The 19,110-nt window shown below is 31.3% G+C and overlaps 1 protein-coding gene across 1 annotated transcript in view; it reads right to left on the bottom strand.

The window, feature by feature from the left end:
- Positions 1-12,211: 12,211 nt before the first annotated feature.
- LOC130443899 (DNA-binding protein D-ETS-3) overlaps positions 12,212-19,110 on the bottom strand; it is a 136,470-nt gene continuing 129,571 nt past the window's right edge. Inside the window, exon 9 of the mRNA XM_056778787.1 lies at positions 12,212-18,929. Within this exon, the coding sequence (XP_056634765.1) occupies positions 18,781-18,929 (149 nt within the window). The 3' untranslated portion in view covers positions 12,212-18,780. The remainder of the gene's footprint in view (positions 18,930-19,110) is intronic.

The following is a 19,110-nucleotide window of genomic DNA, read 5'->3' as shown; positions in this document are numbered from 1 at the left end:
TATCAACAACTCATTATCGGATTTATTGTATTATTTAACAGAATCAAACAAGTTAAGATTTATTTTTAAGAACATTTATTTATAACTTAAAAATCGCTGTCTATTGAATCGTCTGGCTCAGTTCCCATAAGTATTGCAGAATTTGTGGGTGATAAATCATTTGAAATATTTCTTCATAGTAGTCTCGTAGAGTTGAAACAAATTGTAACAAGCTGCTGTCAACAAATCCTTCTAGAACGTCGTCGACAGATTGTTAAATTTCTTAGTCTGATCGGGGCCAGGAACGTTACATAAAAATACATCTAGGGAGATTTTAATTTACAAAAGCAAATTGACGAATGTGTGACTTTTCAAAGGTAGCCAAGGCCAAGGAAGATTAAATTTCTAGCTCCCTCCTTGTGTCAGATATCTGTTGACATTGTTGGATAAAAAATAATTAATCCGACACACGGAATGATTTGTAATGTGTTCTCTGGTACCTTCTTCTTCTGTAACTACTCCAAAAATGGTAAATGTAATTCGTGTTTGGATACAAATTATATCATAGAAACAAAAATAAAGTCGAAATAATGAACTTTATCCAAGGAACGTGCTTCCAAGAAAGCAATAATTCCAAACATGTAATCTTGATTGATTATTCAGAAGAAGGAAGAACGATAACTGATTGGCTGATACTTTTCATACCGAAAATCGATCTATTTGTTGAAGTAAAGAATTTTGTTTCATCGCGACAATGCCTCTGCCTATTTCTCTACTATTTCGCGAACCAATTAGATAAACTGCATTACGATTTAATGCCCCATCTGCTAAATTCACCTGATACTTGATGGAAAACGATTTCTGAAAATGAAATTAAGAAGACAAAATCCCTGTACTATGTCAATTACAGAGATTATTAATAACGATACAAAATCTGCAGGAAATCGTTTCTCTAGTGTTTGGTAGATGGTGCTACATCCCGTTTAACTTATTGTTTATTTTCGCCGTCATGTTTATTGTAATTGGCAAATTGGAAATAAGCTGGTGAATGGTTTTGTATTCAAATTCCCATTTTTCTCTCATAATATTTTTTCAATACTGGTTTAGAAGTTTGTATTGTTTTTTGTCACCAGTAGTATCCATAGCCGGATGTGTCGCAAGTACGTATTTTTTTTAATCTTGTTTTTGTTTATTAAATATTCGGAATCATAAAAGCGTGTATGCATTGTTTAATTAAATCATTTCAATTCCATAAATAAAGGTATGTACTTACGGAAGCGTAAATTTTTAATATAAATTCTGATAAAATAATAATGAAATGGATTACAATCTAATCGTAAATGAAATAAATATTTATATATATACAAAGTGACCATGTAACTTGTTCATAGTTGGAAATTATTTATTATATATATTTTTTATAAAAATATCTAGTAAAGTTTTTTACCGTTGGGATGAATTTACACACACTACTTACTTTATTTATATACTAAATTTGAAGACACTAAACTACTGAATATCCACTAAACTACGCACTGACATTTATTACTAAACACTTTTCTAATTCTTACCACACTAATTTATTTACATACACCTTTTATTCCAAACTAGTCCGATATGTTGATTACGACATCAGATTATTTACGGAATACTACGACTCGTTTATGTACATAATCATGTCCAGAATTTTCGAAATATTCAGTTTGGCGTAAACAAATAAAAACTTTATTTATAAAAACAATTATAACATAATGTAAGCAGTTTTTAAAAACAATACAAAGAATTGGCGTTGTATTGGAAAAAATATAACCATAATACAACAGGACTGACTTCACGATCTATGTCAGTTCGTAACAATATGGATGCAAACAACGAACTTTTAAATTCCTATAATCGCTTGATTGTCGATATCATTAAAAACTTATATCTTCCGTTTCCATCAGAGGCCGCTCGATATGATGCAAGAGATTGCATGTAATTTCTTGCGAGGTTAAAATATTGCACAGATGAATATTGCACATCGCTTGATATTATACAAATCTTTTGCCATTGAATCATGGCTGCCACTAACAAAAATTCAATAAGTGAATTAAGCAAATATCTTTCCTAAAATTTGGTTCAATATTTTGTGACCGGTTTAAAAATGATGATAACAAAACTAAGTAAGTAACGAAGTAAAAAAGTGATTAGTGCATTACTATCAATAATTATATCAACTGCCATGGTTTTGGAGCTTCATGGATAGGTTGGTTGTTAGGTTAAGAGTAACCAGATTTCTCCCTAAAATTGCAGCTTGCACGTCTTAAATAGGGCACCGAACCGTTGATGTTGCAGTGCAAGTGGGAAGAAGTTGAATTGGTTACCAACTGATTCGGAATCAATTCTAATAATAATATTTATATAAAAAAGGCACAAATATCTAATTGTGCAATTTAACTGTTGTTTTAAAAATCTATGGTAAATATATATGTTTTTAAGTGTTCTAATATTGTCCATTCAAGAACTTTGTTAACTATGGAGCGTTGTAAGACACCGATAAATTAATTAACTGAAAAGTAGATTATTTTATAGTGAATTAGCCAAAAAAAAAAAAAAATTTAAACGCTGAAACGAAACTTTATTTTAGCTTACAACTTTTTAATTTTCCATTTTACGATAAAGTATAAAATAAATGAAGATGTAGAAAATTTGATTTGCTACAAATAATGTCGGTGATATATTTTCTTCAGGTTTACGAGATGAAGCGCGAAAACTCTTTTTTTTAAAATGGCAGCCGAGCTTAGATAGCGACCCCAAAAACTTACACATAAAAAAATTGAAATCTTCTGAAAAACGCAATACAAAATGTAACTTTTCGATGAACTAACTGAGCAATGATAACATTTTATTATGTATCGATGAATCAGTAACTTTATGGTTGAATAATTTTCAATTGTATTCAATTTTTTCTCATTAAATAATGACATCGATACTTAGTAAAAATGTATTATAAGAAATGATTGAAACTGGTTCGTGTGAAAAATGCAATTACTAAGATCAAAGAGATAGTGTACAATGAGGAAAATAAAGAATACTCGACACGTCGATTGCATTTCCGGCCATTTCGCTAACTACAAGTGCAACCATTGGATGGACTCTTACAATCGATGTACTTCCTACGAGCACGGACGGGGCTAATAGGAAGACCACCCCCAGCAGGTAACTAAGCAACATTAGTAGTATCAATTTCTTACGAATCGAATTTTCTTTATATATAGAATATTCACTAATGATACTTAAAATCATTTTAAGCATTTTTTATTAACTTTTACGCAAGGGTAGTTGGTGGCGAGGAGATATTGTTTATTCAGTAATTAAGTAGTTTTCTACAAAATTAAATGAAATATTGGTTAGGTTATTATTATTATCATAATTGTATGTAAATTATTAGTATAAAGATAAAAAGAATTTGATAGTGATAGTTGTCAAAAATAGTTATTTAATGAACAAGTTCTTTCGAGTTGTCTAACTTAATCCCGCCTAGAGCAGTTTTTGCAAGACCTGCTCGACAAGCAGACTTAACTCATGAACACCGAATTTGCCCGCTTAACATTCAAGTTATCGGGTCTCACGGCAGACCGCAGAGATTGACCAATTGAGCTGACGATTTCAGAAATGTTGCAGAAAATTCACAAAGCGGTACTGGATGATCTTTGACTGAAAGTGCGCGTGCTAGACATAGTAGGCATTTCAAAAAGTGTGGTATATCGCATATTAACTGAAAGTTAGAACATGAGAAAGATGTGCACAAGGTGGTTATCGCGTTCGCTTATAATAGAACAAAAACAGCGCCGTGAAGATGTTTCTATCGAGTATTTGCCAATGTTTCACAGATAAAGCCGAATTTTTGCGCTGTTTTATAACTTGCAGCAAAAGAATAATCAAAATACAAAATATTGAAGAGGGAGAACCGGCTTCAAAGAAGAGAAAGACTGTCCATCTACAGGCAAGGTCATGGCGTCAGTTTTTTTGGAATGCGCATGGGTTAATTTTCATTGATTATCTTAAAAAAGAAAAAACTATCAGCGGCGAGTATTATGCAAAACTTATTCCAACATTTGAGCGAAGAAAGAGTTGTTTCTACAAGACAATGCACCAGCTCACACATCCGTTATTGCTATGGCAAAAATTAATGAATAAAAGTTTGAATTGCTACCGTATGCAGCCTTTCCGTCAGATTTATCCCTCTCGGATTATTTTCTGTTCCCAAACTTGAAAAAATTGCTCGGTCAAAGATTTTCCAACAATGAAGAGGTCATCTCGGCAGTTATTGGCTGTTCTGAGAAGATTGACGATTCTTATTATAAAAATGGTACCTATCGAACGTTTCCTATCGATTTTTTTATTGCTTCCGATAAAAATAAAGAAAAGAACAGTAACTACTTCAAATACTGAAACAATAACTTGCATAAAGCATTTTGTTTTTCATTCAATCGCGTAATCGACACCATTATAGTAATCTTCAGTGACCTGTAGTTGTACGGAGTGTTTCATCTTATAATTCTAAGCGTTTCAGCATTTTCTCAAAATTTAATAAACACTGCGTCAAAAATCGAAGTGGACTATCTTCTGTAGTCCACTCTGTATAGCACAAGAAAAATTGATTGATAACATAAGGTCATACAAAACAGTTACTTCGAACACGTCATCTTCTTTTTGTATGAATATCGAAATGAATGCTGAAACTCACTAACGAAAAATAAGAAATAACGTAATACAAAACAAATACGTCGAAGCCATCATTTTTTTAGTATAAACATCGAAATGAATGCTAATCAGAGTTATAAGTTAAGAAATAGCGCCCCTCCGCAATCTAAAATGAAAATTTCGAGAAAATAGAGGGTTAGAAATCCATGTATCAATACATTATTACGTCATTATGCGGCGCGTGTCGCTTGACAGGCATATGTTTCACGCACGATTTCCCAGCTACACGAGTATTATTATAGACTCACTTCACATCCCTTATCCCGATATTCATTTTTTCTTCGCACTGAGAATGGGAACAACTAATATTCAGAGGGTGATTCTTGTGCTAGAATAACTATGCGTTAAACTTTAAATTGTGTAATATTGAAGAATAGTAGATTTTATTATATCCTCATTATAATACGTATATTTTTTTATATATCATTTACTGTTTCTCCAGATTGGTGGAAAGAATTTGAGCACACGTTAATTTCTAATTTAGTTACACATTTCTTTACTGCACAATTAATACACATTCCGAAGTACCTTAAACTAACCAGAAATTTTTATTCACTGCTCGTGTATCATCTACCCCTACGAGTCCAATGGAGCTCAGAATCGGTTACTGGGTCTGAAAACTTCTATTTGCTTAATATGAATTGCGAGAATTTGGTCCCGAATTTAACGTAATAAAGATGTGTCAGGGAATGAAAGAAAGTAGATGGTATTCTGGTTGTTCTAGGGAGAAAGTCAAAATTGTAGTGAGTTTTGAGATATTTTCTATATGGGCTCTACTAAGCCTCTAACCAAAACTCACAATGTATGTGGTATAGAATGGAAAAATGTTCGGTAAATATTACAATAAAATTGTAGTTAGAGTTACAGAATTAATAAAAAAAAAATGTGTGTTAGCTCCGACGCACGACTAGAGTTTACTCCTTAAGTTCGATAGTCTAACCAGACGCAAAAAGAGTTTATTTAACTTAAAAAAGATTGATACTGTATAAAAGGGTAAATTTGTTAATTAATGAAAATAATATACATATATAAATATATATTTATTCAATTTATTAAACTTTTTACAATAGTCAATAATCTCGATAATTAATATTGGGTTGATTATCTAATTTTATGTGTTGTTTTCAAATATATATTTATATGAACTACATCGATAATTATTAAAATATTTAATAAATACAAATTGCACATGCTCATACATATAATACATGAATTATAACGTACCTTGCAACCACGTGTTTGTTAGATGTTCCGACAATAGCATCTACACCTCTTTCTGCCATAGTTATTTGAAAATACTTTCAGTTCACTTTAGCGGAACACAATGATAAAAATTAAAACTTCACAATAACAATATTAATTATTGATATTTATAATAAAAACAGCAATATAAGTATGTCGACACTGACAAATTAGAAAGTTGCGCATCATAGGGTGCGCACCAAAAACGTAACGATGTCATTCATCGATAGATTTTACTCCTCACATTTTTCTCATACCGGGCCCCTTATATATGCAAATCGATTCTTAAGGAGTAAACTCCAATAAACTCCAAAATATTTTTAATGTATATGGAAAAGATATGTAGATAAATGAACATATATAGACATGGAACGTATGAGTTAGAGCTGTTTAATTCTTCAAACTAAGTCGACAGTCAGATCCGGGCAAATGAAAGGTGTAGACCAATTTTTTTAGTAATGTTAGAGCTACAGAATTAATTAAAAAAAGATTCTTAATGCATACAAACCACAAAAATTATCGCATCACTGGTACTTTAGGATATTTTTATTACTTTTAGTTTTTTAGAACAATCTGTATATGTATCAACTTAATAGATATTTCTGGTTTCTTATCATGGGCAAAAAATATCTTACAAATTCTTTTGGAAGCAAAAATTCTCAAGTAAATAATTTCTGTCTTGGAGAATGCATTGAGATCGAGAACTTTCTAAGCAAATTGTGTTATTATATAGTGAAAATTTAAATTTATTTTGTTAGTAATGGATGTGCCTCAACGTTTAACAAGGCATGTGACGAATGAAGAAGCCGCTAGAATCATCGCGCTCATACAAGATGGCCGCAGTCAATACATTGCCGGGGTAATTGGAGTTCAACAAAGCACCATATCCAGAGTTATTATTCGCTACCAAGAAACAGGGCAGTTAACCAGAAGACCCGGACAAGGCCGCGGAAGGGTAACTTCGGTAGTAGATGATCGTTATTTGAGGTTAACGGCGTTAAGAATTAGGCATACCACCGCTCGAAGGCTGCAAACAGATCTGTTGGTTGATCGTAATGTCCGAATAATCCCACAAACAGTTCGAAATAGGCTGAGAGAAGCAGGTATACGAGCCAGAGTGCCAGCTTGAGGTCCACGTCTCACCAGGAAACATCGAGTAGCAAGATTGGGATTTGCTCGAGAGCAAGCAAATTGAAATATTCAAGATTGGTTCAATATTTTATTCACGGATGAATCAAGATTTTGTCTGTATTCATCAGATAGGCATATACCAGTATATAGGCGACGTGGTGAACGGCGTGATTAGGTTAATTTTGGTCAAACAGAAAGCTTTGGTAGTGGCTCTATCATGGTTTGGGGAGGAATTTCTTTCGAGGGTCGCACGGAGTTAGTACCAGTGAATGATGGAAGACTAAATGCTGACAGGTACATAACCAATATCCCCATGTAGTGCCCTATATGCCTCATATCGGTGACAACTCTGTGCTAATGTACTTAGAACTGCACGCAGCCCGGACCTTAACCCAATAGAGCATGTCTGGGACCATCTAGGATGACAAATTCAGCAACATCCGGCACCAATAAGAACAGATGATCTTCAAAATGTTATTTTCAACTTCTGGGAAAACATGCCGCAAGTATACGTCTACTTAGAAGTCTTCCAAGACGAATGGAAGCTGTAACTAGAGCGAGAGGCGGCAACACACGCTATTGGAAATTCAATGGCTGGTTTTAGTTTAAGCACCGTTCATTTTTTTGTATAGATTTTTTGTACAATTTTTTTGATATTTTCTATGTTTTGGTAAATCAAAATTTTTTTCCTCTGTAGATTAAACTGATATAAAATAAATGTTGCAAAAGGCGTATCTGTTGATGTTTTAATTCGTAATAATAATAAAATTCGAAAAACAGGCAACACATTTAAAATATTTAAAAAATAATGAGGGATGCGATAATTTTTGTGGGGTGTATATTTGGAAAATATATGTAGATAATTGAACATATATAGACATGGAACGTATGAGTTAGAGCTCTTTAATTCTTCAAACTAAGTCGACAGTCAGATCCGGGCAAATAAAAGGTGTAGACCAATTTTTTTAGTAATATTGGAGCTACAGAATTAATTAAAAAAAGATTCTTAATGTTTTTGGAGAAGATATGTAGATAATTGAACATATATAGACATGGAGCGTATGTATAAACCTTCATTCTTTGACTTGTTGATTATTCAGTTTATTTAATTGAACGTATAAACTGAAGAATTACTCATAAATTGTGATTTAATTTTGGATAAAGAGCAAAAGATCTGATGCCATTCAATAAATGTTCAACACGTGTCAGTAATAATGAATAAAATCATAATTTCGTTGCGCGGTGTCAAGATTTTGTTTTGGAAAAATTTAATGGATTATAAAGAGAAAAGTTCTTCGTAAACATCTCCTTTTGAAGTATTTTCGTTTCTACCCTGTTACTCAGTTGAATAGTTTCACAAGTTTCTTACATATTCTTTTAAATTTTTTCAGAAAATTAAGTAATTAATTAATTGCGAAATTTTGCTTCTGTTTATTAAAAAAAGTTACAGCAATAATGAATATAAGTTTATTGTTGTTACAAGGAAATTGTATGCTTTTGACATAATGTTTTTATTTGTAAAAACTTCTCTTACTATCTTTAATATCTTATTATAGATTTGGAAGGGAGCTGTAAGCATTCGGGCTTTGAATCGATTCTTATAGAACCTTTGCAGTGTGAATTGGGGCATCATCCTATTGTAATAGTCACGGAATAAGTTCAAAATATGGAAATGATTTTGATACTACTGCTTTGTAGTTATTTCCAATAATTATTGAAGAAAGAAATTGGAACTGTCTGAAACCATAAAGTCTAATGCCATCCTCATACCATTATACCTTCACAGTTATGAAGACGGCTAAGAAAACTACACTTTTTATCATAAAAACAAAACGATGCCATTTCTGTTTATGACATATATGTTCGCATTCAAACCTTTCACAGTAGCATCAAATCTTTTTGAAAGCTGGACGCTTCGAACAATGCATTTAACTGTGGTCATGTAAGACCTGATGTCTATTTAATTTTTGAAGCAGAATCATTAGAACCGGAGGCGGCTCTTAGAGTAGCTCTTCTGTTAGCTTCTGTTGACATGGTTTGTACTCTCTAAGACGTTTTTTCCGTAATGTTATTGTTTTCTCATAAAATTATTTACAACGTTCTGGCTCTGCCAAATTTTTTCACAAATGTCCTATGGCTTTCACAAGTTTTTACAAACTATATAATTTCTCTTTACGCCCCCCAGAACGTTTTAATATATTGTATATATTCGCAAACACTAAAATTGAGAACGATACTCATTGCTGAAAACAAACCTAATTAAATGAGTTGAAATTACCTACATAAGTTTTTGTATAATTTTCATTCGAAATATCTCTAGATTTGAGTACAAATTAAATCTACTTTTAGAGTATATATTGAAAAATAAAAATAGAGAAAATTATGAGCTTATTCACCTAAAGGGCAGTGTATACCAGAACAATCCTTTATTTCTTTGAAATATACTGATGATTTTGAATTTATGCCTACCCCGGCAACGACGAATGTTTCTCCCCTACATATTTAACAAATAATTTATGTATGTCATAAGATGAGGCGTGACTAATGTTTTGAAAGTCAATTTTGCATCATTAACTAGTTTTTGTATTGTGATTCGCCCTAAGCGACAATTTAGCTTAGAACACGTGATTTTTATTGTGTTACATGCTGAAACATGAAGAGGCCATTTATATTTTATTTTGCACTAGAATGACGGGAAATAGCGGAGTCATTGCCGGAGAAAAATTAAAATTGAGCACTTTAAAGAGAGATGGTACCGTAGAGAGCAACAAAATATTTTCTATTTCCGAATAATGACGATCTAGTATATGAAAATTCGGCTCATATCATATATAATCATAAGGTGAAGATGGTGAATCATAAGGCGAAAATTCAGTGTTTCATTTCGATATAGCATTCTATATACTCCTCATTTTCTTATTTCTTATTTCAACTTAATGCTTAATCTCTACACATACTTAGCGACGGTAACGTGAAATTGCTTAGACACCTCTGAAATGATACGACTTTGCTTGAACAAAAGCAACAGTGACCTTTCTCCAAAAGATTAAAACATGATTTGTGACTTTTTTAATGATTTGCTTCGACACTGTTGGATGAAAGGCGGCTGTACAAAAAATATTCAGGGTCTGGTGAGTTGAAATTGATCATATCATTCATTAATCATTTTTACATAAAAGAGAGAATTGCAGATGTTCTAAGGTGAAATATAAAATTCTTGTGACTCAGAACTGGCCTGGCTTATGTACCAATATAAGAAGTAGTTCACTGAGGCAAGCCACCAATTGATTTTTCATTGTCTAATTTGAAACTACTTCGAATGAATTGCTAAGCAGGTGCGGATGTCGGAGTCAGGCAAGGAGGGCGCATTTGATTATTTGGAAATCCAATCCATTTAAATTCATTTCTTTGTATGAAAAAATATATTTTTTATCATTTGAAAGATTTTACGCTCAAATGTATTGTAATGTTTCTCTTATTTATTTCTACGAGGTTAATTAATAAATACTGTCTCTTACATTCTCTTAATTTATTTAAATACCTTACACTACACTTAACTAATTTATATAATTCACTTATCACTATCACTTAACTAATTCAAATAATTTATTTAAATTCTTCGATTACTTTCTATTTCGGTCTGTCCATATGACGGTTTATTATAAACTAACTAAACTGCGCTACACAAGCTCCTTATATATATATATATATATATATATATATATATATATATCCAAAAAAGCTCAAAAGTTCTAGAAAATAAAGAATCAAAACAAATGTAAAACAATGTAAATAAACCACCTGCTATAATAAAAACTTATATAAAAACAGACATCAAAGGCGCCGAGCCTCTGCCGAATTTAAGAAATCCAGACAGGACCGGCTCCAGGGAGGAGACGAGTTCGTAACAATATATAATACTGATAAATAGAAACAGTTTAGCTTCCTGTAGTTTTTCGAGGTCAACTGACAGTCAAATATCTTCACCACCTCATTCATAACTTTCATTCATTCATAACACTGAACACACATCAGTTCAAATGCCGATACAATTTTCTAAGCGTAAGCCTAGTCCTGTAGATGTTGTATATCGTTAGAACTAGTTTAATACTAGTTACTCTTAGCTCCAGTATCGAATTTGATGTTTTATCTTCGTCTTATACATCTTATATATGTGAAATACATTCAATTCGACTGCCGTTTCACTAATATTAAAGTACCATAAATAATGTAGAATCAAAGATACAAATTCTGTTACCCATAATGTACACTCACGTTAATGCGAGAGCTGCCTTCACTGTTTATTGAAGCGTTGTATGGTGGATGGCATATCAACACGACCTTTGACTGGTTAAAAATTAAATTGTTTCAACAGTAATGTAAGAGCGCATTATAATAATTCTCATCTTTCTGACGTTTTCCGAATTTCCGTAATGACTTTTAGTAAAAATCGTTTATGTACGATTCAAAGTTGATCGTTTTAGGTCAAGGGCCGGGTATTTTTTTTGCAAAGTTCTAGAAAATAAACGTACGTTCAAGATAATAGTTTCTGGCATCTTTTTTATCTTAAACTGTTTTTTGTATAACGCATAGGCTTTTGATTACAGCGCTTCAAACTTTTTACAATATGGTTTTTGCTAAATATATAGTTTACGGCTCATTATAAATGAAATATGGTGGTAATTGAATTTATGAACCTTTTTTTTTGCTTGGTTTGTTTTACGTTGGTCGAATGTCATAATGATTCACGATTCACTTGAAGATTGAGTTTCATAATTTCAAGCACAGCATTATTATTCTTATAAACATCGCCAGATTTTGTATGGTCTTCAAGGACTTAGTTTTGGACTAAAACTCGGCCAATTTTGAATTTAACACACCAGAGTATGAAGCTTCATTGCTTTCTAATGTATTAAGTTGAATTTTGCACTTTTGTTGTCGAAATTTTTTAAAAATAATTCATGGATCGACATCAAAACTCAATTCAACTTAAGCAACACTAAACACACTCAAATTATGAAAATGTTGGGGCTATGTTCCACAATGTGAAGTTTGTTAACCAAATAGATTCCTTATAGGACTAATAGGAAAAATTTTATAAATACGATAATAATTTTTGGTAATGGAGTATATTTTATAATAAATACACAACATTTATACATATCAATTACATCAGTAATTTTTGTGCGGCTCTGTAATAAAACGGCCTCTTTGACATAAATTTTATGACTAGTTTTATATCTATGATATTTTGGTGAACATTTATATCTCATCTAAAGTTTAATTTTTGGTTAGGCGTTTATAGTAAGCCCTACAACATATAACTACAATTATCATTTATTATACATATTATGTACACATAGGGCTAATTTTTACTTTGTTGTACTGAAAAAAAAACATTTTTCTATAAATTGTTTTGGATCTTGGTGATTGACGAAATTTAAACAATGTGATTTACCTGTATAATGAGTTTAAATACGAGGTCAGTCTATTAAATAACGAGACTGGTTACGGAAGAGGGTTTTATTATAAAAATGATTCTACATTCAAATGCTCCCCTTCAATATACTCCTCTTCCCTCGCCGTTTTTTGCTTTACCGCTTCCATCGACTCAAATCAGGGTTCCTTTCTAGGCAGTTCTTTTTCTAACCTTTCAAGGACCCGTCGACGCAAGAGCTATTGCTCATGAGTTAGATTTTTTAGCACCAACTTCGCTAAGACTTTTGTCATGTGTAATTCCTCGTGTAAAATTTTTCTAACCGTTTCTTTATTGTCGTTTATAGCCTCGGCAATCATCCGGATGCTCATTCGACGATCTACATGCACAATTTTGTTGATTTTGGTGAGTTGAAATAGTCACAGGGCGACCTGGGTCATCTTCAGTGCTCTCTCGGTCGTTTTTTTTTCAATTTTTAACGATAAGTTTGAGATTGATACGTTGCTCCTGTTTTTCGGCACGAGAAAAAAACACGTTCGTTACAAACCGCTAATGCACAAATACTAGAATAGTGACGGAAACGTGTTTTGGGACTTACATAGACAAAATATCTACATACTCGTTTTTTACCCTACTCGTCTAGGGCGCCCTCTAGGCGCGCAGTCTCGTTATTTAATAGCCAGTCCTCGTATAGGCAAATGTGAGTTCTCAATGGTGTAATATAACGCCAGTTATAATTTGCTACCATTGTTACATTTTTATTATTTTGGAACAATTTAATAGCCTGAAGCTAGGTCTTGATTTTCTATTTAATTATTAAGTGATTTTTCAGAAAAAATTGCAAATTGTTGCATAATGAATGAAAACAGAACGAATATGTTTTCACTATTAAAATTATAATATATTAAATACAATTGGATTTTTGTATATTTTACAACTTTCAAATACAAGGGATTATAAAAAAGGATAGAAGCCGCAACATTGGATAATTACATATAGTGGAAAAATTTTGTTTTTTCCTATTGGAGACTGGCGATACTTGTCTTGCAGCTGAATTTTAAGTAGACAGTGAAAGATTGAATTGAATTGAAGAATCGGTAATAGAGAAATTTATTCGCCTTCTGGGTATATTGCTGCTTTTAAATCGGCCTATTAAGTTGAATATTCAAATCATAGATATTTCAAAAACTTTCCGGTATTAAAATACAATGTGTCGTATATAAAACATGGTTAATGATTTGTGTGTCGTATAGTAAAGACCCCAGATGGAAAACTATACTATGATGATTGGGTGGCATTGGAAAAAAGTCAAAAAAGTCGAGAAGTTGATGCTATAATTCCTTTTTATCAAAATCTCTTGTATATTGAAAAAAGTAAATACGACCATTTACAACAACTGAAGGAAACAATACCTGCAGACTTTCATGTTTTTCATGATCCTAGCGTTTAAAGAATATTAAATTTTCAAAGTGTGAAGTGTCTGATAATATTATTTTATATATTTATTCTTTCAATTATAATTATTTTTATTTCATTCTTCTAATTTTCTTCGTTACTCAATTATAATTTGAATATAGCCAGAATTGAAAATAAATAAAATCTACTAGTCTCTAGAACGTCTTGTTATTTTGGTTAAAAACCTTGTATGTCTGACTATAAAGTTTATAATTATATTCTTTAGTAGAAATCATTGTAAACAAGTCTTAATCAACTGTATTTATTGGTTAATCAAAGATTAGTAATGGGTGTATAGCGCTTCATATCGATTTTTTATCCCTCCTGTAAAATTAGTCAAAACTGACTTAGGAGGTTCTGAAAGTAAATCGACGTTATGCCCTTTTGTATTTTATGTTTTGTTTAATGTTATTATTATATTTTTTTTCTACGTCCGTTATAATATTCACGTTTTATTTTTCATTCATTTGCATTCATAAAAAATTACATTTTTTATGAATGCGGTTAATTTTTTCACACTTTTTCATTAAAAAAAGTGCCGAAACGTTAACGCAATTATAAAATTGTTTTATCAAAATAGTGGACTGTGAACGCTTCGTTTCTCCGATAAACTGTTACACTTTTATTTCTTGATATTCGTTCAAGAAAATCCGTTTTGTATCTAATTAAAAGGAGTGTAATATTATTATTATTATTATTGATGGAGAGTAACAGTGAAGAAAGTTTAAGCTGCACACAAGAAGATGGTGTTGAATCGGCAACTGCAGCGACTATGAATCTTCTTCCCGAGAAATCCAGGGAACAGTATTTAAAGGAATATAATTCTTTTATGGACAGGCGTACTAAAAAAGGCGTACACAGTTTTAAATAAAGAGTGTTACTAACTTACTTTGAAACTAAATCCAAAATGTGGTACGCTTTAACACTTTGGTCGACTTATTCAAAGCTAAAAGGCACCCTAATGGTAAATAACAACGTAGACATCAGTAAATGGTCGAAACTCATTGCATATTTGAAAATCAGTTGGCTATAGACCCAAAACATCTAAAACATTTGCCCGTGAAGAATTTAAGTTTCTGTTACAAGCTCCAGACGATCATAATCTCAAGCATAAGGTATGGCAGCAAAAAATTTTAATGTAAGCTTAGATATTATTTGTAACATCTTCCAGGTTGCTTTAATAATCGGAATCGTATTAATAACACCGGAAATGTTTTAATTATCACAGTACCTGATACAACAATGTTCAACGTCGATTTACTGTTATTGGTGAAATATCTGACAACAGATTAAACTTGGTAAACATTTATAAAAAATATAAAAACCAATGACCCACAAATGTCAGAGCAGATCATTTCTTATTTCCGTATAGAATTGGAAAATGCAATACCCAACCTGTAGGTATCAATATCTTTTCAAAAATACCCTCTCTTATCGCAACATATTTCAATTTACTTAATCCACAAAAAATTAGTGGATTCCGATGGTGATATAATTCAACCAAAGAAGCAAGGTGGGTGGAAATCCAACACAGTTGCGGAGGGTTATGAATAAAAAACAAAAAGGATTCCGCAGTGAGAATTTTAACGGAAACAACATTGTAAATACTAGTACTAATACAACTGTAGACGATGTTGTTTCTTTTAACTCGTTGCCAATTCAAGTACCAATAGTAATGTAACTTCTTCTTCACTTCGAATTAATAATGCTCATAGTTGTATTTCTAATATTACTTATACACAATAAAAATTGATAAAAGTTTTGTCGAATTTTTTAAGCCTACGGACGTAGAAAATTATTGTTAGTAAAGTAATTTTTTTCACTCGTAGTAATTGCTCTCCTATTCGTGAAAAAAGTATTACTTTACTTACTTGTTGCATAAATCACTATTATTCGACTAGTAACCTTTTTTATCAACCCTCGAGGTAAACAAATAATATTCAAGAAAATCTTTTGGAAAAAGGATTAACGGAATGCTTATCAACTAATACGATCAAAAATACATCTATATATTGCAAATTTATAATACGTAGTTAAAATGTTATCACAGACTACCGATTATACGGTTGTTTGCCTTTTTACACACTTTTACTAAAATCTATTTACATTTAAAACATTGCACTGCTTTTACAACTACAACTTTTAAACTATACATATTCTAAATTCCTTTTAATGAAAATATGACTAGAATCGGATACTTTTAGAGCTATGTTCTAATATGCTCAAATTAGTTACATAGAGTTATAATCAACATTACTTGTTCTAAATTTTTGAAATGTCACCTTTGATATAATGGATTATGAAGTTAAATGAAGCTTTTTTTTATAAACTGAAAGAAGTTCTAATGGGCTTATATTTATTATACCTATCATTATTTGATGTACACTTATTATTTTGCATTTTCGCCTTATATTTCCAAGTTTTTCGAGTTTGTAAGATCGAATCTATATTTATGAAAGTGCTCGTTTCAATGCAATTCATATATACGCTGGCTCATTATATGAGTATACTAAACTTTCTAATTGAATTGGAACAATTTTTTTACGAAAAGAATATGAATATAGCTAGAAAACTTTTTATGTATCTTATTCGTATCTATTTAAGGGATCTTTCGAAAAATAATTCAGAATTTACATGATATAGACTGGAAAAAAGATATTAAATTGAACAAGAATAAAATTAGAAAATTTAAGAATAACCAAAAAAATTTCTTTGGCAACGTGTATGTTCATGATATTCACAAAAAAAATTTTATCCAGTGTGCATTAAGCAGGATAGTCCTTCCCTCCAATAGGCGGTTGGCTACTGAAATGTGTGTGCTTATTACTGTCCTCTTTGTGTTTATCGTCATTAGTATCATTGCTATTTAATTTGACCAACTTCAAATCGAAGAAGTCGTAAGATTATATAAATGAGAATTTCAGATTTCTGTCTCGAATTTAGTAACTAAATTGAAGAGATATCTTTTTTATTATAGAAAACTGTTACTGAGCAATTCCTTCTATATTATGCTCTCTAAATATCACGTGGTACTGAGCTTTGCAAATTGTCAATGAAATTAAGAAACATTCAAGAAACTGTAAATTCTAAAATAAGTGAATAGTTACAAAAAGAATTTTTCATTTGACATAGATACGAAATAGAATTATATTCTCGTAATTCTTGAAGGTTTCCAAACTAATTTTTCATCTCTACCTCAATCACACGTGTGATCAAAACTGAAATGTTAGACAAGCGAATATTTTTTGTCCATTAATGTTTGTAGAACTTTCTCCTGATTAATTTTGGTTAGATCACAATTAATTAAAATTACTATATCAATAAATACAGTTACTTTGCTATTAAAAATATGCCTACTCCAAACATACTGGTACCAGTACATATGTTACTAGACCAGGTTCGATAATTTTTGAAACCAAAAAAAAACAATAGTAGTATGAAACACGATGCAAAAGGAGGAGAATACGATAAAAATAGAAGGAAAAATAATTTATGATCGAACTGAGGTCGGGAAGGGAAAGGGGGTAAGTTTTTAATGGTAAAAAACGGTTTATCTTGATTTCTGGCAAATCTACAAGTCCCATGGAAAAAAGTCACAAGATAAAATTGTAGGTAATAAGTAGATCTACAATTTTTGTATCAACACTTTTTTTACTTAACCTCCAAATTTATGTGAAAAATTCAAAAAACCGAGTTTTTTATTTTTATCTTTTTCACGAAATTTTGTGAAAAGTTACCTTTTTATGTTCCATATATAGTGTAATTCATTTGATACGAAATATTTATTTTTAAGCTTAATATCGAAAAAACACCTTAATTTTCAATCGAAAATTCTCTTGTCTCTTTAAAAAGTCGGTAAGATTTTTGTTCGTTGAAATGTTGAAATGGTGTAAGAAATATTACCATCATCATGGTAAATTTTCTCAGAAAAAGCAAAAGGTAAGACGAAAAAAATCCACATCCGAATTTTTTTTAGTTTTTACGTACAATTTTTAGTTATTTTTTTAATTTTTCTACTCTAATTACACGAAAAATGTTAGATTCCATGTTACATAGATAAACAATAGTCTAAAAATTTGATAAATATCTAAAAATTGTGCATAATGATTAAAAAAAAATTGGATGCGAATTTTCTCCTTTTATTTTTTGCCATTTCTGGGAAAGTTTACCATGGCCATGGTAATATTGTTTTATATAAACCGTTTTTTATTCTTAAAAACTCACCTCCTTTTCCTTCCCGACCTCAGATCGCCTGTTAATTATTTTTTCTTCTATTTTTTCATATTCTTCTCATTTCTTAATAGGTTTCATCATACTATTGTTTTTTCCACTTTTTATTTTTTTTAAGGCTTCTACCCTGGTCTGTATCTCAATATAGACATTCTGATCAATAGATTATTCCAATGCCAATGGATCGAATAAGATATAAATTATAAGAATTGTTTATTGACCCCCAAAATTTCAAATCAACATGCCAACAACAAAAAAAAATATCAAAACGAGCTTTGCTAAAAGTCCATTTAACTCCAATGAATCCATCTCACATTGAAAGTATCTCATTCCCTTGGAGTTTATTTGAATGAACGATGAATCTAAACATCTAATACAACTTATTGCTTGTAACGAAAAACCTCAATGTAGTTAAAAAAAAACTTGATTCATATATGCTTAAATTTCGTAAATTCGATTTGATTCTAAATGTTGTCAAAGTAACTTATATCAGGCATTTTTCCATCCTACATAGTCAGTTTCTTTGTCCAGTCTGATCCTGACGAAGAGCTCGAAGCAGGTCATGCGTAATGCGGATATGAGCCTAGAGGAGGCGCTCCTAGATGTGGTCCTGCATGATGACTTATCGAATGCGTGCTAGCTGCTATGTTCGAGTATAAATTTGCACTTGGATTACTCCAATATGAACCCGGGGATGGAAATATGGAAGCTGAAACAAAAATTTATGTAAATGATAGAAATAATGACAATAATTTTGAATACCTGTAGAAATAGTTCGTCAATATATTTTAAAAGTTATGATCAGTTATAATTGGTTCGATACTACTGTAAATAATTTGATTAATTAGAAGTTATATAGTTGTCTTTAGGAAGAAGAAAGTTATGAAACA

This window comes from Diorhabda sublineata, chromosome 5 (genome assembly GCF_026230105.1).
Source record: "Diorhabda sublineata isolate icDioSubl1.1 chromosome 5, icDioSubl1.1, whole genome shotgun sequence".
Lineage (NCBI taxonomy): Eukaryota > Metazoa > Arthropoda > Insecta > Coleoptera > Chrysomelidae > Diorhabda > Diorhabda sublineata.
The sequence above is the reverse complement of the archived record's forward strand: the minus strand, read 5'-3'. Positions and strand labels throughout refer to the sequence as shown.